Source organism: Malaya genurostris, chromosome 2, assembly GCF_030247185.1.
Source record: "Malaya genurostris strain Urasoe2022 chromosome 2, Malgen_1.1, whole genome shotgun sequence".
NCBI lineage: Eukaryota > Metazoa > Arthropoda > Insecta > Diptera > Culicidae > Malaya > Malaya genurostris.
Window position 1 is genome coordinate 187,130,398 of NC_080571.1, and position 26,727 is coordinate 187,157,124.

Below are 26,727 nucleotides of genomic sequence, written 5' to 3' on the forward strand. Positions count from 1 at the left end.
GAAAAAGCACCATAGGGGGGAGTACATGAAATTTCCAAAATCGAAAATTTTTTTTGATGCCAAAACTCTTAAAACTGCATAAAACATCGAAATTTAGTGTCATCTCAAAAAAAATTTTTTTTGAAAAAATCAACTTTCTGGGACTTTTCATTTTTTTTAAGTCCCAAAAAGTCGACTTTTTCAAAAAAAAATTTTTCGAGATGACACTAAATCTCGACGTTTCATGCAATTCTAAGCCGTTTGGCATCAAAAATTTTTTTTCGATTTCGAAAATTTCATGTACTCCCCCCTATGGTGATTTTTCAAGATATATGAAAATTCCCCTAAGTGGACTAAGAAGGCTTTTTTTTTAGATTAACATCACTGATTACAAATAGGCAACCCAAATGTCAAGCACTAGTTTGGAAAAATGATGCTGACTGTGTGACATAAACACAATTTGTGAACTACTCGAATCAATCTGAATCAATTGGTGTCTAAAATTATTCAATAAATGTATGAAACATATTTTCATGAGACTGTTATGAAAGAAGAGAAAGGCATTATCACACCACTAGGTGGATTAAGAAGGGTTTTTTAGATTAGCATCACAGTTCTCATACAAATAGGCAACGCAAATGTCAAGCACTAGTTTGGAAAAATGATGCTGACTGTGTGACATAAACACTGAAGCATGCTTTTGTGAACTACTCGAATCAATCTGAATCAATTGGTGTCAAAATTGGTATCCGAAATTATTTAATATAAGTATGAAATATATTTTCATGAGACTGTTATGAAAAAAGAGAAAGGCATTATCACACCACTAGGTGGATTAAAAAGGGTTTTTTTCTTTATCTTCAATCTTGTCATTTTTTCCTTTTTATTTTGTTTCCATCAAAAACGTCGAGTTTTCAAAATTTTCTCGTATGTTGCAAGTTAGGAATAAATGATCGAATTGTTCCAATCGAAGACAAAAAAACTCCAGTATGAACAAGTTTTTTTTTAAATAGAAGCATTAGAAAACGATTATTACAAAAGTTCTTTTGTTTAATTTATAACAATTATAACAATGGAGTCTTTTGTGTTAGTTTGTTAGAATAATCGTCAATAAAGGAAAATTAGAAGCAATATCGCTTCTCAAAATGGTGCACTAAAAAATGTGCAATTTTTTCACTGTACTTACAGCGTCTCGTTAACTATTTTTCATAGCAGTTTGAAAAAATCTCCACCAGATGCTTCCTGGGCTGAATACGCACCAATTCGCTGTTCACTCGTAGGAAATGAATCTGGAATTTAATTACCGCTGCTTAAATCACACAGGTTCTAAAAAGTGTTCCCTCGTCGCCACTTGTAGGATTTCTTCTTAACAAAAAGTTCACGCTTCTAGCCTACTTTCCTTTCCCTTACAGCGTTCCGTAAACGATTTTTCATAGTAGCTTGAAAAACTCCCCACCAGATGCTTCCTGGACTGGATTCGCACCAATTCGCTGATCACTCATAGGAAATGAATCTGGAATTTAATTCCCGCTGCCTAAATCACACAGGCTCGTATTATAACAACTCTGGTGGACTGTTGTGCTCTGCAGATGGATATCGAGAGAATTCTAACATGGTGCCATCAAAACGGTATGAGAGTGAATATTGAAAAATCTAGCATCATTACTTTTGCACGAGTACGATCTCCAATTGTGTTCGAATATACTATGAACGCTGTCCCTATGAAAAGAGTAACATCGGTCAAGGATCTTGGTATTATTCTCGTCAGTAAACTTCGATTCACAGAACACTACTCAATCATGACAGCAAAGGCATATGCAGTATTAGGGCTCATCAAACGCCATACTCGCGACTTTACGGATATCTATTGTCTGAAGTCACTGTACATCTCTCTGGTTCGTAGCATTCTCGAATATGGAGTTACTGTGTGGTCGCCGTACCACTCTACCCACATAGATAGTATCGAACGAGTACAAAAGAGCTTCATCAGATTTGCCTTTCGGCAACTTCCTTGGCATAATCGTTTACAACTTCCTCCCTATGATCATCGCTGCGATCTCATCAATCTTCCCACTCTACGAAATAGGCGAATATACTTGCAGCGACTGTTTATATTCGATTTGATATCGCACAACATGGAATGCCCTGTGCTGTTGGCCGAATTAGATATCAACGTTCCTGGTAGATCACTGAGGAGAACTGAATTTTTCCGACCTGTGGCTCATCGAACGCAGTATGGACAAAACAATCCAATAGATGTTTGCTGTCGACATTTCAATAGCGTTTACAACCACTCTGATTTTAATATTAGTAAGGACACTTTCAAAAGACGAATAGGAGTAGAGTTAATTTAGAATTAGATTTAGTCTGTGCGATATTTTTTTTAATCGAAGACGATAAACAATAAACAATAAACACACAGGTTCTAAAAAGTGCTCCCTCGTCGCCACTTGTAGGATTTCTTCTTAACAAAAAGTTCACGCTTCTAGCTAACTTGTCTTTCCCTAACTGGAGTTCCGGAAGATATCACACGTTAAATGCACTTGTTGAAAGTCTTATTAATCTTATTTTTGTGCATTACATCAACGTTTTACAGTACAGGTGTTTTGACCCTTTGGCCTTTCATCTTTGTTGTTCATACGATTCGTTATTAATAGGTGTTTTAATTACTCTTGTTTTACATACTAATGTTTAATCATAATATTTATTTTAATTATTAATAAAATATCTATCTACTTATAACTATCCCTAACCTAATATGTACAAATTTTGAATTATTTGTATTACAGAGATTGAGCACCTTTCTCTATTGTGCAGTATTTGTCGAATTATTGTTCTAGTATATCCAGGGAGGCCATCTCATGTACTTCACTAGTCCTTGTCCAAGGGGTTAGATTAAGAATCATTTTTAAGATCTTATTTTGAATGCGCTGAAGCCTAAGTTTGTGCGTTTGTGCTCAGCCTCGCCAAACAGGGACTGCGAATTCAATTGTGGGGTGGATGATTTGTTTATAAACAGTCATCTGATTCTTCAGGCATAGTTTAGATGTTCTACAAATCAGCGGATACAGAGACCTAATGGGTATGCTGCATTTTTGAATGATTTTGTCAACATGTGACCTAAACATCAGATGTCTGTCAAAGGTGAGTCCTAGATAGATAACTTCGTCGGACCATTGGATGACCTCATCACCGAATCGAATTCGGCATTCGTCTGATGGGACAAGTTTTGGAGATTTTGAATGTGGAAACAAGATTTCCAGCTTGTAAAATATTCATTTAAAGCGTCCAGACCTGTCTGTAGTTTATTCTTCAGAGCATTAATGACACGACCTTTGTAAAAAATATCAGTATCAACAGCAAATTGTGACAGAACACCACAACCCGGAAGTGGTGGGATGTCTGATGTAAAAATGTTACATTGGATAGAACCTAGTATACTTCCTCGGGGTACACTAGCAGGAATAGTAAATCTTTCTGAAAGTGAATGAATTGTTGTTAGGAGAAACCTGGAATGCTCTATCTGACAGATAATTTTTGATAATTTTAATAAGATACATTGGAAAATTGTACCGATGCAGTTTAAACACCAGGCCATCGTGCCTCACATTATCGAATGCCTTTTCAATATCCAATATTGCCATGGCAGTCGTTTTGGACACTGATTTGTTTTGTTGGATGACGTTGTTTATCCTTGTGAGTTGGTGGATGGTGGATCTTCACAGATAAAAAATATGAATTTTACAGGTGACATAGTTCTACAAACGATACAATTCAGAACTACTTAACTTTTCAAATGACGCAATATTCCACTTGTACAGAATTTTACAACCTCCGAGTATAATTTGCACTCGGCTATCAAGTGCGACTGTATGAATTCATATGCACCATTTACCAGCCAAGCAGATATATGCTTCTGTGGCTCAATCGATTAACTGATTTGCCTTGACGATCAGATGTTTTATGTCATGTTTTTCAAGTCACACAATTTTTCATGTTCTTGAATATAAATTTGCGTGAAATACGACGATCCATTTGTGTGCATCTTATGAGATGTAAAACCACAAGAATTTTTCGAACTGTGTTCCTTTCCAGAACCCAAACTGTTCTTCCAGTAATGACTCCAGTATTGACTTTTCAAACAGCTTGGATAGGGCAGAGAGTAAGCTGATGGGCCGATAGCTCTTGGAAAAGGAAGCATTTTCCCCGGTTTTAGTGTTTTACCTTTTTTATATATATAAAAAATAGGTATAGAATTCGCTCAAACTTTAGAAAAATGTTACCAATCGATTCAGCTCGACTAACTGAGCAAATGTCCGTGTGTGTGTATGTGTGTGTATGTATGTGTGTGTGTGTGTTGTCTTTTTTTATGCGGTTTTTTTACGCGACTTTTCAGAGTTATGCGGTTTTTTTTATGCGATGTTCCAGAGTTATGCGGTTTTTTTAAGCGAATTTTCAGAGTTATGCGGTTTTTTTTATGCGTTTTTTTTTATGCGGTACGTAAATTCGCATAAAAAAAGACTGCGTTTTCCCTTCTGCGGTCTTTTTTATGCGAAGTTTCAGAGTTATGCGATTTTTTTATGCGAAGTGCAGCGTCCTTAGCAAATTTGCTGGTTTGCATTGGCGCAGCAGTTTTTGTTTGCGCGCTCTTGGAATGTGCTCGGGGTTGCTGAGGTGTTTTTGTTTACGCGACACTGAGGTGCTCTGCGTAAACAAAGAAATTTCACGGACAACCGCGGTAACGTTCACGATGGTCTCGGGTTTAGGCCGAACAGCTAGTGAAATGTTAGGAACATAAAAACCACTAGTCGGAAAAAAATCAGAGTTCAGTTCAGTTGAGTTCAGTTCAGTTAAGTGAAAAGTAGAGTCCAGCTCGGTTCAGCACAGACCAAACTCAATTTCTGAAGAATTAAGTGAAAAGTAGAGTCCAGCTCGGTTCAGCACAGACCAGACTCAATTTCTGAAGAATTAAGTGAAAAGTAGAGTCCAGCTCGGTTCAGCACAGACCAGACTCAATTTCTGAAGAATTAAGTGAAAAGTTAGAGTTCAGCTCGGTTCAGCACAGACCAGACTCAATTTCTGAAGAATTAAGTGAAAAGTTAGAGTTCAGCTCGGTTCAGCACAGACCAGACTCAATTTCTGAAGAATTAAGTGAAAAGTTAAGTCTAGTTCGGAGTGTAATACAGTAAGCCGTAGGAGTATGCATAGTGTGCATTGTGAGGGTCAAGTATCAAGTGACCTCAAAATCAAGCAAGAAATAATGTTTTCGGAAGGCATCTAAAGAAGTGAAAATTGCTGTAATGAATAGAGATTTAACAGATTCATGTGTAGTGTTTGAGATCACCATGAAGTGTTGTGAATAGATTTTCAAACTAGTGGAGTATGCACTAGATTGTACTGCAGTAGGACATACGTTCATATGTGCGTAAACTTAATGATATGCCGAACTTAGTGAGACTGCGTGAAGTGTTAGCCTTATTAACAATCGCTAGTGACTTTTGTTAGATTGTGGGAAAGAACTCCCAAAACAGCCTAATCCTGCACTATTGAGAATAAGTAGCTGTTAAGTGAAAAGCATAAAAAGATAAACTATAAACTCAGAAAAAAAGGTGAATTTCGTGGTATTACTCCGTATAGAACTAAAAGAAACGTCATCTTCGTTATTCTGCCACCCGCCACCGCTCGGCCGGGAGCCTACAAGTGGTGACAGCGGTGGTCCTTTGCGAGGCAAAGGAAGACATCATCGGAACGCAAACCCAAGTGACTACCAGAATTCGGAGATGATCGGCAGAAGGGGGATGTTCATCATGTTGATCGAGTAAGTAATCCATGCACATTCAGTGCGCTTTGTTCGACATCTACATTCAACAGTGAATTGGGGCAACCACGCCTGATCGGGCCGTTGCCGAATATAGTACTATAAATTCACAAAAGAAAAAAAAAATGAAACCTAAGTTAATGATAGCATAATTGTAAAATGTCAGGACGACGTAGATACAACTGACACACCAATTTTACACCGTGCATTGATACTAAAAGGCGAGTTATTTACATACACGGCTTGGAAATTATTTACATCACACAGTTTGTTTTTTTTTACGTTGAGGAGTAAAATTTCTGATAGCCCGTTAGAATAGATTTTCGATGGTTCTATAAAGAACCGATTCGATGGTTTTATGTAGTGATTTTTGGTTTATATTTACAACTAATCTTCACATATGGGAAATACCGGAGCAAGTAATTTTGAAATTATCTTAAATGGATCAGCTCGGTAGAATTAATGAAATTGGCGAATATATTGTGAAAGAGTACGAAAATCTCTATAAAAATAAAACTAGACCCCGATCATTAGCTGGGATAATTGCAAAAAGAGAGACCCTTCTCGACGCATTCAGGGAATTAGAGAGACTAATTGGTGGTTACGAAGCGCGCGTCAGTGTAGATTGTTGGAATACATTAACAGATCAGTTTGAAAACGTAAAAACAAAATACGACGCGGCAATTAGAATATTAGACGAATCCACTATTATCGAGGCCGAGCAACTAAAATCGCCCATATTACAATTAAGTGTAGATTTAGACACAAACAAGCGCGCCGGTAACAGCTCAAACACCGCAAACATGAGCCAAAATAGGAACGAAAACGTCGAAAGATATCGGTTTCCGATGCAAACGGCGATACAATGTATTCCAGAGTTTCATGGTTCAGTGGATGAACTCGAACCATTTTTAATACAAATAAGGTATTTCGCAGACGAAATACCATTGGGGGAGAATCAAAAACCACTATTGAATGTGGTGTTGATGAAATTGAAAGGGAAGGCAGCGTCATTCATAAACAGAATACGAGCTAACACATGGGAAGAAATGTTTCAAAATCTGAAAAGACAATTCAGCATAAGAATAACCGTTGAAGGCATTTTACAGAAAATAGAGACATTAGAGCAAGGACCGTCGGAGACATTTACAAATTATGCTGATAGAGCACTGCAAATTTATGAATGCATCGAAGAGATGCAACGAGATCAACACACCGAAAGTTCCTTCGCAGAAAATAGCTTGAAAATACATTTCATTGGGGGATTACGAAACGCAAGCTTGAAACAGGCAGCGAAAAGTCAAAAGGGTATTGCATTTAGAGATTTGATACAATTTTTGAACATGCGGAATGTGATCATCTGGAAAACATAGTACAACGATTACAAGCCTGTCGGATGTCAGAGAACAAAAATAGTAGACGAATTCGACGAAAACAAATCGGGGCAACAAAAACCTATTCTCACAGAAGACAACTATGACCTTAGCTTAGTGGAAAACAACAAATTTAAGACACTACAAGGATCAGGTAGAATAGAAAAAGTTCTCGAAGTGCTAAATGCTGAAGTCTTAGAGGGTAGTTTATCAAAGCGTAATAAATATGAAATAAATAAAAAGCACGTGAATAAAAATGATAACAATAATGCATCGTATCAGAGCAATCATGAGTTATACAAAAACGACGATCTTTCAGATAGTATGCTCCCCGGTTGTGGAACTACTATTACTAATGAAAAGGAGAAGGAGTTTATTGACAGAGAGTATGACGAGGAAGACAAATGGTTCCTTGATTTAGATACAAATCAAGACGTAATTCTTACGGAAAATAAAAGATACGGTCAAATAACTGGTCGAGACCGAACGGAAAAAGTATTAGAATCACTAAATATGAATCTTCTAAAAAGAGGAAATTTTAGGGATATAGAGATGATTATGGCATCATATAGCGATGTATTCTATCTGAAGGGGGATAAACTAACTATCACTGATGCGGCAGTGCACGAAATTGAGACCACGTCAAACGTGCCTATCAACAAACGGCAATACAGATTTCCGGAAGCTACAAACAAGCATATTAACGAAGAAATCGAAGAAATGCGTAGGCAAGGTATCATAAGGCCTAGCAAGAGCCCATGGAATGCTCCAGTATTATGCGTACCAAAGAAGGACGATGAATATGGCAACAAGAAGTATCGAATTGTAGTAGACTTCAGAGCATTGAACTTGGTGACAAAACCCTTTGTATACCCGATCCCCTTGATCGATGAAATCTTAGACAACCTAGGGAACAGTAAATATTTTTCAACTTTGGATTTAAAATCGGGATTTTATCAAGTACCGATCGACCCAAAGGATGCTGCAAAGACAGCCTTTTCCACTCCAGAAGGGCATTTTGAGTTTACGCGGATGCCTATGGGGTTAAGAAATAGTCCATCTACTTTCCAAAGATTAATGAATACTGTCCTATACGAAATAAAAGACGTCAAAGCAATCGTATACTTAGATGATATAATTGTTTTTGGCACTACCGTGGAGGAACACAATAACAACTTAAGTAAGGTGCTGAAGGCTTTGCGTCAACATAATTTGAAAGTTGAGCCGGGCAAAGGCCAGATATTGAAAGATGAAATAAAATACCTAGGGCATGTGATAGATCAGAATGGAGTACGTCCTATGGAGGACAATATAATGGCTATCAAAGAAATGTCAAAAAAAAACAGACAAACCAACAAATGTGACGAATCGAAGCATAAATTCACTGTTTTTTGTTCCACTCACAAAACATAACACAACGCATCGAAAATGAGTGCTTGTAAATTTGCACGTGTTGTGTAGGTAGGTCTCTAAATAAATATTACGATTTTAAAAGTTTTCTCTGCCGTGTGTTGAACATTTCGAACCGCTCTTGCGTACGTATATCCTGTTTCTACGTCCAACCATCGAAATAGTCCCCGCGCCCCGCCCATAATACAAAGTACAGAGAACTTCTTCTTCAAGAGTACCGATCAGACTGTTTAGAAATTTTACTTATTAGTGGAGAAAACCAAGCCGTGTATGTATCTCAAAATTATAATTATAGCATACTAAACTTTCAAATAACCTTTGTACGTTTTATTGTTCCCAGCAAAACTAAAAACGCATATTGTATACTAGCCTTATTAAACAAAAGGAATAATAAAATACAGAGCAAAACGAAAACACATGAAAACAAAAACATCTAAGCAATCCGTTTTAGGATACTTCAATTGAGGATGATAACAGCTGACTAGATAAAATCGGAATATTTTTTCTGTCCACAAAGTCAATAAGCCGAGCTAAAATTTACAATCCAAGATTATCATTAAGTTATGAAAACTATACAAAATTTTTTAGTACCCATATCCTCGCGCCTAAGTCCGATACCATCACAATCGACTTGATGCTAACCCTTAAGGTATCATCAAGCTCAGTAAGTAAGGGGGCATGCAGCGTCCTTAGCAAATTTGCTGGTTTGCATTGGCGCAGCAGTTTTTGTTTACGCGCTCTTGGAATGTGCTCGGGGTTGCTGAGGTGTTTTTGTTTACGCGACACTGAGGTGCTCTGCGTAAACAAAGAAATTTCACGGACAACCGCGGTAACGTTCACGATGGTCTCGGGTTTAGGCCGAACAGCTAGTGAAATGTTAGGAACATAAAAACCACTAGTCGGAAAAAATCAGAGTTCAGTTCAGTTGAGTTCAGTTCAGTTAAGTGAAAAGTAGAGTCCAGCTCGGTTCAGCACAGACCAGACTCAATTTCTGAAGAATTAAGTGAAAAGTAGAGTCCAGCTCGGTTCAGCACAGACCAGACTCAATTTCTGAAGAATTAAGTGAAAAGTTAGAGTTCAGCTCGGTTCAGCACAGACCAGACTCAATTTCTGAAGAATTAAGTGAAAAGTTAGAGTTCAGCTCGGTTCAGCACAGACCAGACTCAATTTCTGAAGAATTAAGTGAAAAGTTAAGTCTAGTTCGGAGTGTAATACAGTAAGCCGTAGGAGTATGCATAGTGTGCATTGTGAGGGTCAAGTATCAAGTGACCTCAAAATCAAGCAAGAAATAATGTTTTCGGAAGGCATCTAAAGAAGTGAAAATTGCTGTAATGAATAGAGATTTAACAGATTCATGTGTAGTGTTTGAGATCACCATGAAGTGTTGTGAATAGATTTTCAAACTAGTGGAGTATGCACTAGATTGTACTGCAGTAGGACATACGTTCATATGTGCGTAAACTTAATGATATGCCGAACTTAGTGAGACTGCGTGAAGTGTTAGCCTTATTAACAATCGTTAGTGACTTTTGTTAGATTGTGGGAAAGAACTCCCAAAACAGCCTAATCCTGCACTATTGAGAATAAGTAGCTGTTAAGTGAAAAGCATAAAAAGATAAACTATAAACTCAGAAAAAAAGGTGAATTTCGTGGTATTACTCCGTATAGAACTAAAAGAAACGTCATCTTCGTTATTCTGCCACCCGCCACCGCTCGGCCGGGAGCCTACAGAGTTATGCGGTTTTTTTTATGCGAATTTTCAGAGTTATGCGGTTTTTTTTGTGCGGTTTTTTTTATGCGGTACGTAAATTCGCATAAAAAAAGACTTCAGTATAATGTCATGAGAACTAACACCTAAGAATATCTATGCAAAAAACACATGCGGATTGATAAAAAAAGGTATCATCTCACTGCTAGGTGGATTAATCACGTTTTTATATTGTGTATTGATCAGATATACCAGGTAAAATTTTTGAATATCTTCAGACAGAACGCTCTCTAGCAACTCTTCACACGATTCAATCAGTTCCATTAAAGAGAGGCGGATATCATCGCAGCCGGCAAGGTTTTTTTTCACAAGGTGAAATGCATTTACGCACGGAGTGTGGGACTCTCCACAGGACTACCCAACTGTTGATTGGAACTACCCACTAAAACACCTTGGATCTCCAACCCTACCTCCCCGGCACCACCGCTAGGTATTACTTCGGGGTGGAAGGCTATTGGTGCTCACAGCACCCTCCCCAGATTTATGCAGAATGGGGATCAGCATCCTGCTCTCGAGGGATCGACCAGTTGGATGACGAGGTCGGTCCAGTGATGCCGGCTGGAGGGTAGCTTCCGGTTCACTGGCGCCTCGACGACCCAAAACTGATGCTACGTCGCGGAACTACTCGACTAGTCTCCACCAAAAGATCTAGTCTACACCGACGGAGGGTTCCCCGACGAGGGAAGTCCTCCCGAACCGACGCTTACGGTACGCGTCTACGACCCGACCGAAAGGATGCCTAAGTCGATCCAATGATTCCGGTTGGAGCGTGACTTTCGGTTCACTGGCGCTCAGACGATCCTATCGGTACCACGCGACGATCTACTCATCTAGTCCCCGACAAGAGATCTAGACTACTCCGACGGAGAGTTCCCCGGCGAAGGAGAATCTCCCGACACCGAGTCTCTTACACCACACGGGACACCCGATGGAGTGTCGAGGTCGGTCCCGCGATTCCGGTTGGAGCATGGCTTCCGGTTCGCTGGCGCCTCGACGACTCGAATCGGTGTTGTGGCGGCTACTCGACTAGCCCCCGCCGAAGGATCTAGCCTACACCGACGGAGAGTTCCCCGACGATGGAGGCCCTCCCGAAACCGACGCCTTCGATACCCGTCAACGCCCGACCGAGAGGATGCCTGGGTCGATCCAGTGATTCCGGTTGGAGGAAAGCTTCCGGTTCACTGGCGCCCCGACGATCCTAGCAGTTTTACGTACTTCTCGTCTAGTCCCCGACGATGGATCTAGACTACTCCGACGAAGAAGGTTCTCCCGGACCGACGTTTATTCGCTGATCCCTCTTGAGCCTGCTACGGTACGCGGCTGACCTGTTGTTGATCCGAACTCCATTTCCGCTGCAATATGCCCGCAATTTGGGATGCCGCGGTCGACGTCAATTGCGTCAGGCCGAAGTTCACTTCTCCGTGAGGTCTATCTAACCAGCTCGAGACCCTAGGTATGAGCCGATGTGTCCACCTGCCCTTGGTTGAGCTGTCCCACTCTTGTTGCCATCTGCGTAGAGAAGCGGCTTTGGAGGCCCTACGGGCGTTCCTGTCTCCTCGCATGCTGTAGCGCTCCGCGTCTTCCTTCACTATCAGACCGATAGGCATCATGCTTGCAACCACGCAGGCCGCATCCCTCGATACAGTGCGGTATGCACTGATTACGCGAAGACACATCAGTCTATGCGTACTCTCCAGCATCTGTGCGTTGCGTTCCACATTCAGTTCTGACGCCCATACCGGGCTGCCGTACCTGAGGATCGAAACTGCTACTCCTGCCAGTAACCTTCGTTTACTGGAGCGCACAGGCGAGCTGTTTGCCATCAAACGGGTGAGCGCCGCGATGGCTGTTGATGCGCGCTTGCAGGCGTATGCAACGTGCTTACTGAAACTGAGTTTGTCGTCGAGCATCACACCCAATTGCTTCAGTGATCTCTTGGAGGGGATCACGCAATCTCCGGCATGTACCAGCGCCTCCTGTTCCGATTTGCGGTTGTTTACCACCATCACCTCTGTTTTGTGGTGCGCGAGTTGCAGTTTCCTGCTACTCAGCCAGTCCTCCACCAAGCAGATTGAGTGTGATGCACTCAGTTCGACCTCTTCGATGGATTCGCCGTAGACTGACGTCGTCCGCGAACCCGACTATCTTGACACCCGGAGGGAGCCTCAACCTCAGTACTCCATCGTACATTATATTCCACAGGATCGGGCCCAAGATAGATCCCTGTGGTACTCCAGCCGTGATTGGAGTGCTACGTGTGCCTTCGTCGGTCTCGTAGAGCAATACTCGGTTCTGGAAGTAGCTTTCCAGAATCTTGTACAGCCCTTCCGGTACTCCTAGTCGAAGTAGGGAATCAGCAATGTCTGCCCAGCAAGCACTATTGAACGCGTTCTTGACGTCTAGCGTTACTACCGCACAGTAGCGGATCCCTCGTCGTTTGCGCTGTATAACTACCTCCGCCGCGGTTACCACCGATGTTATGGCGTCCGCCGTCGACCTGCCTCTGCGGAACCCGTACTGTTGACTGGACAGTCCTCCTGCCTCCTCTATGAAGGGGGCTAGCCTGTTGAGGATGATTTTCTCAAGGAGCTTACCCACAGTGTCTATCAGACAGATTGGTCTATACGCCGAAGGATCCCCTGGGGGTTTCCCAGGTTTCGGTAATAGTACCAATCTTTGTCTTTTCCAAATGTCTGGGAACATACGCTCGTCCAGACATCTCTGTATGACCTCCCTGAACATGTCCGGTTTTGTCATTATAGCCGCCTTTAGAGCCACGTTCGGGATACCGTCTGGCCCCGGGGCTTTCTTTGTATTGAGTGATCTCGCCGCAGTGAGCAACTCCTCGTTCGTCACCTTTACGACTTCATTCGCTGGTAGCGGAGCTGGCTGCCAGGGGGACGTGTCGTGGTGGGGAAAGACAACCGTTATGATTTCCTTCAACCTCGCCGGACTACGTTCAGGGGGTGCTAGCACCCCTCTCGTTTTGGCCATCACCATCCTGTAGGCATCGCCCCATGGGTTGGAGTTGGCTCCCTCGCATAGCTCTTCGAAACAGGCTCTTTTGTTTGCGCTGATGGCCTTGTTTAGTGCTAGCTTCGCCGCTTTGAACGCCGTGTTCCTCTCCATCCTCATCTCCGCTGATCGAGCTCTTTGCATCCTTCTTCTAGCCCTGAGGCAGGATGCGCGAAGGCGTGCGATTTGCTCGTTCCACCAGTAGACCGGTGGTCTGATGGTCCTCGGTTGAGCCTTTCTAGGCATGGTCGCGTCACACGCCCGTGACAAGATAGCGACCAACTCGTCCCCTCTCAGGTTCGCGTTGTGCTCCTCTAATTCAAGGGCAGCGCAAAACGTTTCGCGGTCGAAGTTAGCCACCTTCCACGCTAGAGTTTTGGGAGTATTACTCCTCCTTGTGCTTCTCGCCAATTGGCCGATCGTGTAGCGAATGGCTAGATGGTCGCTATGGGTGTAGCCATCATCAACTCTCCAATTAAGATCTCCAGCTAGGCCGGGACTACAGAAAGACAGGTCGATAAACGACTCGACTCCGTTCCGCTGGAAGGTACTTTTCAGTCCATCATTCGCTAACACGACGTCCAACTTGGCGAGGGCCTCCAGTAACGTCTGTACTCTCCTATTGGTGAAGCGGCTGCCCCAAGCCGTTGCCCAGGCGTTGAAGTCTCCGGCTATCACCACCGGCTTCCGACCCACCAGGTCTGCGGTCAACATGTCGACCATCCGAGTGAACTGGTCTATTGACCATCTCGGTGGAGCGTAGCAGCTACAATAGTAAACTCCGCTTACCTTAGCTATGGCTACTCCCTCCGCTTGTGTTTTCACCACCTCTTGCACTGGGTATCGACCAGTCGTCAAGATCGCCACCGTCTTGGCTTCGTCAGACACCCAGTTCCCGTTATCTACCGGTGTGTGATAGGGATCCGAGAGAATCGCGACATCAATGCCCCATTCCGTCACTGACTGGTGCAGCAATTGCTGGCCAGCTGCACAGTGATTTAGGTTCAGCTGTACTACTTGCATATAGTTTTGCTCCCTCCACTTGTTGAACAAGTAGGTCCGCCCATGACGTGGTTTGTGGCCTTCTTCTTGCTCGCGCATAGCATGCAACGTGGCGTTCTTTCGCATGCATACGCCATGTGCCCCTCGCCGCCGCAACGCTTGCAGAGGTTGCACCGGTCTGGGCCTTTGCAATTCCACGACTTTAAGCTCGAGCAGCATTTCTCCCGTCTTCGTACGACGGATGCTGCGAACCTCTTTGCCAAGCTCGGCTAGCTTTGCCTCGCTCCGCATGACCTTGAGCACATCGGCGTACTTTTCTTTGTCGGCCTTAACCAACAAAGCCTCTCCTTTATCCCTAGCCCTCCTCGCGGGATTGGGCCCAGCATCTTTTTGGACCCTTTTCTTCTTGGCGACCTTCACCCATGGATTCTCGCCGGGTTCGCTTACATGGCTCGGATCCGGGGTTCGAGTGCCGAGGTTTGGGTTGAGCCCCTCGCCACGTTCCTTCGCCCCATCATTTCCGCCATGGTCTTTGCTCCTTTTGGCCTTGGGAGTCAGGCGTTTACTGCCTGGAGAATCCCTGGCGCGTTTCCGGCGCTGTTTATTCCGCTCAATCGTGAGCCGGAGCGCATAGTCGACCGCCTCCTGTTTTTTGTCGGTATCGAAGGTGAAGGGCTCTGTTTGAGAACACTTCTCCGACTTTCCGCCACCCTCTAGCCGCACTATCAACGCCTCTTGGTCCCTTTTAGCTACGTTCACGGCCTTACGTAGCTTCAGCAGGTTCGCCTTCAGCTCCTTGCTGATGTTGGATTTCTCCTGCGCGAATTCAATAATCGCGTCGAGTTGTTCTATGACCGCTGTCATACTCGGCTTGATTACTTCCTTTCCTTGCTCCTGGGACTCAGGCTGGTTCACTGGTTTGACGTGGACATTGCTGTCACTCGTCTCCTCAGCTACTGCCTCGCTCTCCTCTCTCGCACCCGTTCTGGATGGAGACCTCCTCAAACTCCCTCTTGCGAAAGGGTTTATCTCCCTACTCGACGCCGATGTTGATGGTGTTGTACTCATTTTGTATTGTATGGGCCCCCCTTGTGGCTACCGTCAAACCCAGCCGAAAGTAGTCGCTATCATGATCCCATGGTTACCTATGCCATGCGAGGGTTGGCTTTACGCTCAGAGCCGGATCAGCGCAAATCAGGAAAAGGGCATCTGAACCTCCTTCCACCCAGTCATCCCAACCAGATGGCTGAAAGCTGAATAAAGCCGGCAAGGTTTATTTAACATAGAATGTACACCAGTGCGAGAGCGAATTTCTCTCGATGACTTGTCTGATAATCAAAGGTTAGCACGCTGCTGTGGGGATTCTCTCTGAAGCAACAAACGGTCGCTTATACTCGTTTCGCGATCCGATTCTACATGGGCAGTTGATAATTGCGATAGAATCATTTTACTATTGCTGCATATAACATTTGTATAAGTTGTGTCTATGAAAATGTATGTGAATGCTCCACACAAGGGTTTTGAAATATTGCAACCTAGTATGATAATCATAGAATCAATTTTCTGTGACAATTGTCAACTTACGATTCTCTCTTGGTAAATCCTGCAGAGCACCGATCATTATCAGACTCAGGCCCGTGCGCAGGGGGGGGGGGGGGTTTGGGGGTTTTAACCCCCCCCATGAAGAATTTTTTTTAAATTAAGTTTCATGAACAATGAAGTACCGACTACCACCGCTCTCAATAACGCACATCTTGTCTCTAGAGTAAAGCCCAATACTTACATGCAGGGGAACTATTTCTTTTATCGTTTTCGCTAAAAAAAGTTCGACAAAATTGCACCCACCTACCCCCCCCCCCCACTTTTTAATGATTTCTGCGCACGAGCCTGTCAGAATTCGTTTTACATTGTCAATATAGTGGACACCCACCTCTCCCCTTGAAACCCCCCCCCCCCCCCCCCATGGATGATTCCTGCGCACGGGCCTGATCAGACTATAAATATTTTTAAGGGCCGTGAAATACTCAGATTATGAAGTGGAGCGAAGATATGTAGAAAAACTCTTTCACGATGCATGCATTGAGAGACACGAGTTCTTGTAGCAGCTTCTACCGGATTGAAAATGTTGTAACCAATATAGATAAATATCGAGTAGCTTCTGTCACTATCGGCAATCACCAATACTGGTTATAATAGTTGGTAAATTCGAAAAAATGTCTGCGGGGTTTCGTTTCACTATAAAAAAATGGCGAGGTCATTTTTGACGAAAGTCTGCGAAATACTCGATTTTTAAAAGTCTGCAACAAAAAAATGTCTGCATCATTAGGTTTGACTTTTGAACTTTGTAAAGCCAAGGTTGACACATTTATAGAGACGTTACACAACACTGGAGCTTTTTTGGATTGAGTTCTCATATTTGTTTCTCATTAAAGCATTATAGATGAAAATATTCTAACTAATTTTCGGCAATAATTGCTGATTTGATATTGTGTACCATCGCTATTAGGTTATAATGATTAAATTATCGAGATCGATTGCTAGTTTGCTGAGTAGTCGCTAAGCAAAAGCAAAACTGTTGAGATAATTTAGTCAAGTATATATTTATTTTATTAATTACATATTTATAACTTTTTATTACAGAGTGCTACCCGAATAACTCCTATGGCAACTAAATCAATTTGTACCGTATCCAAAACATCATCATCGAACAGTCGGACATCGACATCATTGAAAACAATAAACACTTTATTAAAACCAAATTACAGGGCTGCAAGTGTGCCCAAATGTAATAAAACAAATACTACTTTATCGTCGACAATGAAGATGGACACAAAATCATCACCAGTTGACAAGAAAGAGTTGAAAACATCTAATATCGCGAGCCTCGCTGAAAAAGTTTCAGTTAATGATGTCACCAAAATATAGATCCTGACAAACACTTGAAGAATGATATTAATCAGCTTTCTATAAAGAACGGAAATAATTCGCAAATAATTGTTGGGGTTGCGTTGAGGTTGAGCGACTAAACTTTTGTTCCTTCCTGTATTTGGTATTCGTTTTATTTTCTTTCGTTGCGATGTGTTTGAATGTAAAGGTATCTTTTATTAATCGAGAATAAATTTATACAAAAAAATGAAAATAATTATAATTAAAGTGATACTAATAAATAACGTTTGTCAACATAAACCTCAAGTTTATGATTACGATTTAGTTATGTTTCTAGGGTCATCAATTCGGAGCGCAGCGGCACATCTGTCAGCCGCAAAAAGAAATAATTTGAAAAGGCTGACAATCAAAACTGTTTTTGATGGACTATTATGATAATAATTTGGTCAAAATTGATAATAGTTATTACATTTTTAAATGAATCTTGTTTATTTTTGTATTACATTTACATATTCAGCCACACAGCAGATACATTCATGCAACGATTGGTCTGCATTTTATTATTTTTCAGTTGTCTGCATTTTATTATTTTTTCTTAAGTTTTAGTATGTTTTAAACGATTCGCATATTTATTGAATATTTTTTTCGACATAGGGTATGAAGTTATATTATACAAAATATAACTAAATTTTCCGAATGAAATGATTATAAATTTTTAAGTGTTTGAATATAGGCAGAACTGTTCTTCAGTTTAAAGTAATGCAGTGGAAACATATCACCGACCTTACAAATCCATACATTTAAGAAATGTGGATACTGGAGAACAAAATGTATTAGACACATGGGCAGTTTTAGAAATCATCAGCAAGTCATCAGTATTCACATCCTCCGATTTTGATTAAACTTTCCACACGTTTTCAGTATGACAAAACATTTATTTTGCACGGATGCAGAGACCGATTCAACTCAAGACTGATTTTCAAAAAGGGCGTACGTATTTTTGCATTACCTTTTTTCAAATCGTGGTAACTTGGAAACTGTAAATTGTATTGATGTTTAAGAAGTTGTAGGGAATTTGGTAGGATTTGGCACTCTTAAAAAATATAAACTGTGATAAAAAGTTGAATACTTTTTGAAAATTAGAGAACCAGCCCAAAAATTAAAATTAAAAAGAACACGTCTGTTTAATTTTTTTTACTCAAAGCCCGCATTCGGTTAGTGTGAATTTAAAAATGTCGAAGTTACAGCTAAACCAATTTACCAATTTGATTTTACGTTTCGTCTTTAACTCATAAGTGCGCAGCAGTTCCTGTTGAACTGCTAGCGCGACCTGACGGCTAAAAATAATCCGCTAGGCAGAGGTAATACTATTTGTCAAAAACTTTTGCTATTACAAGCTAAAGGAAAAAATATGTTTTATCCCCAAATTTATACTAGGTGCGTAGCGTGGTGGCTAAGTACAGCGAAGCATGCTTAGTTTCGTCCAGTCAATTGGACTTTCTCTTCATGTCTTTCCATATGCAGGGTAGTTTAGTTGGTGAAACAATTTTCTCGATTAGGAGTTAGCTACGGGTTCGAGTCCCGTCTCTGCGATAACATTTTCGCGGTTTTCATTACATCATTGTGTTCATATGACAATTTTTCAATCTATTTTCCTCGTTAGATACTGATCATATCAAAGAACTCGGGGTAAGTTTATCAACGAAAGACAGAATTCTTTGGCTTTCATGTCAAGTCAATCGTAATTCTAAACATATGAATATTATGTTCCTACCAGCTTTTATTCTGAGGGTACACAACTCACTATTTAAAACTATATTCAACAGGTGGAATACGTGTCACCTATACTATAGGGGTTTTCGGAGAAGTCGAAAAGATCAAACTGCTTGATTTAACGTTCTAAGTAGGAATACCAGCTTCCTACCCTCTCAGCAGGCCGTTCAATTTTGTTGGTCTTTGAGCGCTTGTTGAACGACATATTGCACGAAATATTCGTTCAAATTGCTGGAACTTTTTGTTGTTGTTTTTTCTCTTACAAAAATAGTGTGAAAATTAAGTGTTACCTTTACATAGAAAGAAAATTTGTTGTTATTCTACGTGAAGTAAAAGTATTGTGCGGGTATGTATTGTTAGTTTAAACAAATAAGTGGAAAAAACTTCAGAAATTCTGCAGTAAAACTAGTCCAACGGGGCTCCAACTCGTCATGTTAAAAATGGCTCAACAATGGACCTCTGTCTGCCGGGTTTGTTGAACGAAAAAAAATGGCATTCGGTTCAACGGTCTGTTTCAAAATCGGCAAATGTTGGCCTCCCGTTGAACGATTGATTGGACTTTCGTTGGACCAATGATCCAACGTATTGGAGCAATTAAGGACCACCGTTGAACGTTTTTTTTTTCTAGGAGGGTACCGATACTTTATTGATTGAGTCTCATTTGACAGATCTCGTCCTACACTGAATGAAATCAGCTAACATTTGTTATACATTACATTGAAAACGGTTATTCTAAATGAAATATACAATTTTATATTCCATACTGTCAGTTATTAAAAGAATTTGTATACATTATTAGTGGTAGTAGGATCGTAGCACCTTGCCGTGCAATGGTCCAGTACACTTGGGGTGAAGCCAGAGAGAAAGCGACACGCGAAGCGAAGCAATGCGAAATTTAACATATCGCACGGAGTGGTGCGGCAGAGCTCCGTCAACACAAGTTCAGCAGAGAAGGACAAGTATGTCAGAATGAACTCGATGCGTTGCGAAGCGACTACTGACCGATCGTATCGCACTCACTCTGACATACATGTCATTTTTTTATATTTAAAAGATATTTTTATTCAGGCCTATTTGCGTACAAACTTTACGTGGCCGGTTGAGACGATTTTTTAAATAATTTTTTTTTGAATTGGATCTCGTTGTCACCTTTATCTAATGGGAGAGGAGCTTCCATTTCCCTCCTGCGAGGATTGAGGATCTTGTTCGTGGCTCGTCTCGTCATCCGTTGCCGCTTCGGTGGCATTCTTGTTGATTTCCGTCTTGAGTTCGTTGCTAGTTGCTGTAGATGCGCCTTGTTGTAGATTGGTTGCAGTTGCTGGTTGATTGGAGGGTAAGCTGTTAACTGCAGCTGGTGTACTTTGTTCTATAGGGGATACTGATGATTGATGAGATATGATGAGCACCTCGTTAAAAGAGAAATAAGTTTTTCACTACCTGCATTGTACGAACCCTGAGCTTGTATTATTCTTTTTTTTATTCTACTTCCTACTACTGTGGAATTGTACACAATCGTCACATATAAATGCATCTTACTTCCAACCAGTCGTGTTGTGGTTTAGCTCCTTATTTGTCCGTATTTTTACTTCGGTTCCGCATGTCTGCTGGTAGCTCCGTCCATCAATGATATCGTTGAAGAAGATACTTCATTGTTGTTTGTGACTGTCACAGGTGTACTGGGGTTGCTTGGGGTTGGTGTGAAGGAAGTACCGTTGTCCTTTGGTGTAGTTGTCTCCTTGTCCAGTTTATCACATGGCTTACCGTAGGGAACAGCTTTTTGGCAATATTGACATGGGGCCATCTGATTGTCATATGTAACAAGTGATATACACGGGATTCTTGTATCCTGACCGAAAGTCATATAAGAAGGTATAGGCCTCTTCAAGCGCATGCGTAACAAACGTACGCCATTCAGAATACCGGGGAAAAAGTTCTTCCACTTTTCTTTTTCGATAGAGAGAATCTCTCCGTATTAGGACATAGTTTGGAGAATATAAGGATCGATGACGCTTGAGGGATCATGCACACTAGAGTGCCTATAACCAGAGTGACGACATCTCATCCGTAATTTTGGCAACAATTCAAAACATTCCATTAGCTTTACATTGAATTGACAGGTTGTTTGCTCGTTTGGAACTGGGAGCTGTCATTCCAAACGAACAGCTGACGCCACTCTGATTATAGTCACTCTAATGCACACGAACTTCTATTGCACTATCTTTCATATATACTGGAGTGTTGTGATTAATGTTTTCGTGTTCCACATAGTGCACATTGTTATTGTCTTTTGCAAATTGAATTGCATCCAACTCTTCATAAAGCTGGATGTAAACAATATTATTTGTCTTATTGCATTGAAGTAAATACACACGTTTAATGTCAAGATGCATTTGCTCTTTTAGCAAACCTTCAAGTTCTCGAAACGAAGGTCGAATTTTGCACTGCCTGAAGTCAACAATAATTGTATTATTTCGTACCAGCGGTAGCATTGGTTCGTTTGGTTCACTCATTTCGAGATCGTTCTATTGTTCACTACAAAATACTGTTCTTTTTTCCTTCCGTCCCGAACGTAAGCGGTTTTTGTTTTATCGACTGACTTGGATGAGATGTGAAAGCGAACTGATACATGTCATTTTTCTGCTGAACTTGAATGGACGGAGCTCTGTCCCACGACTCCGTGCGATCTGTCTGGACCAGGGCTGGTAAAATCACGATCAAAAAATCATCAAATCACGATCACTACTGATCATGAATCACTTGTGATCTTTCCTTTAAAGATCACTACTGATCTGATCTTTTTACGATCAGTTGATCAGTCATCTCCAAATCACATCTAGGAGGATCGGCAGTGATCTTCCGTTACACAAAATCACTGCTGATTTTGAAACACAGCTGATCTAGATTTTTGTAAGATCAATCATTGGATGATTTGATCTGTTTTGAGCATTGTGACAAAAATCAAACGTGATCGTGATCAGACAAGAATGCAAATTGATTTACTTTTTAAATCGTTGATGTTGTGTTTCATCTGGTGAGGGGTGCGAAAATTGATGACAATAGAAAATTATGCATCCAACAAAAGATTAGCGGTACGTAATAGGGCGTGTCAATGGGACTTCAAAATCAATAAATTTTGATGTTTCGAATGCGTGGAGGTGTTCAAATCGGTGAAAATTTTCTGTTTTGTCGCTTTTGGGAATCTAATGATGGGTGAAAGAGCGTGTCAATGGGGCTTCAAAATCAATCAATTTTGATGTTTCCAATGCGTGGAGGTGTTCAAATCGGTGAAAATTTTCTGTTTTGTCGCTTTTGGGAATCTAATGATGGGTGAAAGAGCGTGTCAATGGGGCTTCAAAAACAATCAATTTTGATGTTTCGAATGCGTGGAGGTGTTCAAATCGGAGAAATTATTCTGTTTAGTCGCTTTTGGGAATCTAATGATGGGTGAAAGAGCGTGTCAATGGGGCTTCAAAATCAATCAATTTTGATGTTTCGAATGCGTGGAGGTGTTCAAATCGGAGAAAATATTCTGTTTTGTCGCTTTTGGGAATCTAATGATGGGTGAAAGAGCGTGTCAATGGGGTTTGAAAATCAATAAGTTTTGATGTTTCGAATGCGTGGAGGTGTTCAAATCGGTGAAAATTTTATGTTTTGTCGCTTTTGGGAATCTAATGATGGGTGAAAGAGCGTGTCAATGGGGCTTCAAAATCAATCAATTTTGATGTTTCGAATGCGTGGAGGTGTTCAAATCGGAGAAAATATTCTGTTTTGTAGCTTTTGGGAATCTAATGATGAGTGAAAGAGCGTGTCAATAGGGTTTGAAAATCAATAAGTTTTGATGTTTCGAATGAGTGGAGGTGTTCAAATCGGAGAAAATTTTCTGTTTCGTCGCTTTTGGGAATCTAATGATGGGTGAAAGAGCGTGTCAATGGGGCTTCAAAATCAATCAATTTTGATGTTTCGAATGCGTGGAGGTGTTCAAATCGGAGAAAATATTCTGTTTTGTCGCTTTTGGGAATCTAATGATGGGTGAAAGAGCGTGTCAATGGGGCTTCAAAATCAATCAATTTTGATGTTTCGAATGCGTGGAGGTGTTCAAATCGGAGAAAATATTCTGTTTTGTCGCTTTTGGGAATCTAATGATGGGTGAAAGAGCGTGTCAATGGGGTTTGAAAATCAATAAGTTTTGATGTTTCGAATGCGTGGAGGTGTTCAAATCGGTGAAAATTTTCTGTTTTGTCGCTTTTGGGAATCTAATGATGGGTGAAAGAGCGTGTCAATGGGGCTTCAAAATCAATCAATTTTGATGTTTCGAATGCGTGGAGGTGTTCAAATCGGAGAAAATATTCTGTTTTGTCGCTTTTGGGAATCTAATGATGGGTGAAAGAGCGTGTCAATGGGGCTTCAAAATCAATAAGTTTTGATGTTTCGAATGAGTGGAGGTGTTCAAATCGGAGAAAATTTTCTGTTTCGTCGCTTTTGGGAATCTAATGATGGGTGAAAGAGCGTGTCAATGGGGCTTCAAAATCAATCAATTTTGATGTATTCTGTTTTGTCGCTTTTGGGAATCTAATGATGGGTGAAAGAGCGTGTCAATGGGGCTTCAAAATCAATCAATTTTGATGTTTCGAATGCGTGGAGGTGTTCAAATCGGAGAAAATATTCTGTTTTGTCGCTTTTGGGAATCTAATGATGGGTGAAAGAGCGTGTCAATGGGGTTTGAAAATCAATAAGTTTTGATGTTTCGAATGCGTGGAGGTGATCAAATCGGTGAAAATTTTCTGTTTTGTCGCTTTTGGGAATCTAATGATGGGTGAAAGAGCGTGTCAATGGGGCTTCAAAATCAATCAATTTTGATGTTTCGAATGCGTGGAGGTGTTCAAATCGGAGAAAATATTCTGTTTTGTCGCTTTTGGGAATCTAATGATGGGTGAAAGAGCGTGTCAATGGGGCTTCAAAATCAATCAATTTTGATGTTTCGAATGCGTGGAGGTGTTCAAGTCGGAAAAAATATTCTGTTTTGTCGCTTTTGGGAATATAATGATGGGTGAAAGAGCGTGTTAATGGGGTTTGAAAATCAATAAGTTTTGATGTTTCGAATGAGTGCATGTGTTCAAATCGAAGAAATTTGATTTGATTTGATTTTGATTTGATTTTGATTTGATTTTGATTTGATTTTGATTTGATTTTGATTTGATTTTGATTTGATTTTGATTTGATTTTGATTTGATTTTGATTTGATTTTGATTTGATTTTGATTTGATTTTGATTTGATTTTGATTTGATTTTGATTTGATTTTGATTTGATTTTGATTTGATTTTGATTTGATTTTGATTTGATTTTGATTTGATTTTGATTTGATTTTGATTTGATTTTGATTTGATTTTGATTTGATTTTGATTTGATTTTGATTTGATTTTGATTTGATTTTGATTTGATTTTGATTTGATTTTGATTTGATTTTGATTTGATTTTGATTTGATTTTGATTTGATTTTGATTTGATTTTGATTTGATTTTGATTTGATTTTGATTTGATTTTGATTTGATTTTGATTTGATTTTGATTTGATTTTGATTTGATTTTGATTTGATTTTGATTTGATTTTGATTTGATTTTGATTTGATTTTGATTTGATTTTGATTTGATTTTGATTTGATTTTGATTTGATTTTGATTTGATTTTGATTTGATTTTGATTTGATTTTGATTTGATTTTGATTTGATTTTGATTTGATTTTGATTTGATTTTGATTTGATTTTGATTTGATTTTGATTTGATTTTGATTTGATTTTGATTTGATTTTGATTTGATTTTGATTTGATTTTGATTTGATTTTGATTTGATTTTGATTTGATTTTGATTTGATTTTGATTTGATTTTGATTTGATTTTGATTTGATTTTGATTTGATTTTGATTTGATTTTGATTTGATTTTGATTTGATTTTGATTTGATTTTGATTTGATTTTGATTTGATTTTGATTTGATTTTGATTTGATTTTGATTTGATTTTGATTTGATTTTGATTTGATTTTGATTTGATTTTGATTTGATTTTGATTTGATTTTGATTTGATTTTGATTTGATTTTGATTTGATTTTGATTTGATTTTGATTTGATTTTGATTTGATTTTGATTTGATTTTGATTTGATTTTGATTTGATTTTGATTTGATTTTGATTTGATTTTGATTTGATTTTGATTTGATTTTGATTTGATTTTGATTTGATTTTGATTTGATTTTGATTTGATTTTGATTTGATTTTGATTTGATTTTGATTTGATTTTGATTTGATTTTGATTTGATTTTGATTTGATTTTGATTTGATTTTGATTTGATTTTGATTTGATTTTGATTTGATTTTGATTTGATTTTGATTTGATTTTGATTTGATTTTGATTTGATTTTGATTTGATTTTGATTTGATTTTGATTTGATTTTGATTTGATTTTGATTTGATTTTGATTTGATTTTGATTTGATTTTGATTTGATTTTGATTTGATTTTGATTTGATTTTGATTTGATTTTGATTTGATTTTGATTTGATTTTGATTTGATTTTGATTTGATTTTGATTTGATTTTGATTTGATTTTGATTTGATTTTGATTTGATTTTGATTTGATTTTGATTTGATTTTGATTTGATTTTGATTTGATTTTGATTTGATTTTGATTTGATTTTGATTTGATTTTGATTTGATTTTGATTTGATTTTGATTTGATTTTGATTTGATTTTGATTTGATTTTGATTTGATTTTGATTTGATTTTGATTTGATTTTGATTTGATTTTGATTTGATTTTGATTTGATTTTGATTTGATTTTGATTTGATTTTGATTTGATTTTGATTTGATTTTGATTTGATTTTGATTTGATTTTGATTTGATTTTGATTTGATTTTGATTTGATTTTGATTTGATTTTGATTTGATTTTGATTTGATTTTGATTTGATTTTGATTTGATTTTGATTTGATTTGAACACCTCCACGCATTCGAAACATCAAAACTTATTGATTTTGAAGCCCCATTGACACGCTCTTTCACCCATCATTAGATTCCCAAAAGCGACAAAACAGAGAATTTTCACCGATTTGAACACTCGCACGCATATCACCTGCATTATGCAAAATCTATACAATTGTATCATTTGCTCACCCCTTTGTACAATTTTTGCTGATCCTCATCAAAAACGATTTTCTACTCAAATCATTTCTGATCGCATCAGTAGTGATTTTTCGGAATTAAAATCTTCTCTGATTTCCTAATGCCATAATCATGATCTTACACGAAATCAAATCACATAAGGATCAGATGAGTGCGATTATGTAACGACGATTTTTCTTTAGGCTAGGATCAGTAGTGATTTTTTAAAGCTCAAGATCAGTGATCTTAAGATCAGCAGTGATCGTCGATCACTAGTGATTTTTGATTTTTGGTGATTTTTCCAGCTCTGCTCTGGACATTAATTTTCCACATTGCTGTGGCTGTATTGATGGAAAGCATATTCGAGTGTAATGCCCACCGCACTCCGGCATAATATTTTACAATTATAAAAAAACATTATTCTGTTGTTCTTCGGCGTGTAGCCGACGTCAATTGTGATTTTATTGCTATTGAAGTAGGTGGTTTTGGTAAGCAAAGCGAAGGGGAACCTTAAGTTTATATGAGCTATTTAAGTTGATAAAGTCTGAACAATT

General features: G+C 39.4%; 1 protein-coding gene across 6 annotated transcripts in view; it reads left to right on the forward strand.

Moving 5' to 3' along the window:
- Nucleotides 1–17,787, forward strand: part of LOC131432714 (uncharacterized) — a 757,541-nt gene extending 739,754 nt beyond the window's left edge. For 3 of the 6 annotated variants that reach the window (XM_058599176.1, XM_058599174.1, XM_058599175.1), the window contains one exon: nt 17,006–17,787. In XM_058599176.1, coding sequence (XP_058455159.1) covers nt 17,006–17,290 — 285 coding nt within the window. In that variant the 3' untranslated portion in view covers nt 17,291–17,787. The remainder of the gene's footprint in view (nt 1–17,005) is intronic. The other 3 variants (XM_058599179.1, XM_058599177.1, XM_058599178.1) reach the window with 3 other exon arrangements.
- Nucleotides 17,788–26,727: the final 8,940 nt, after the last annotated feature.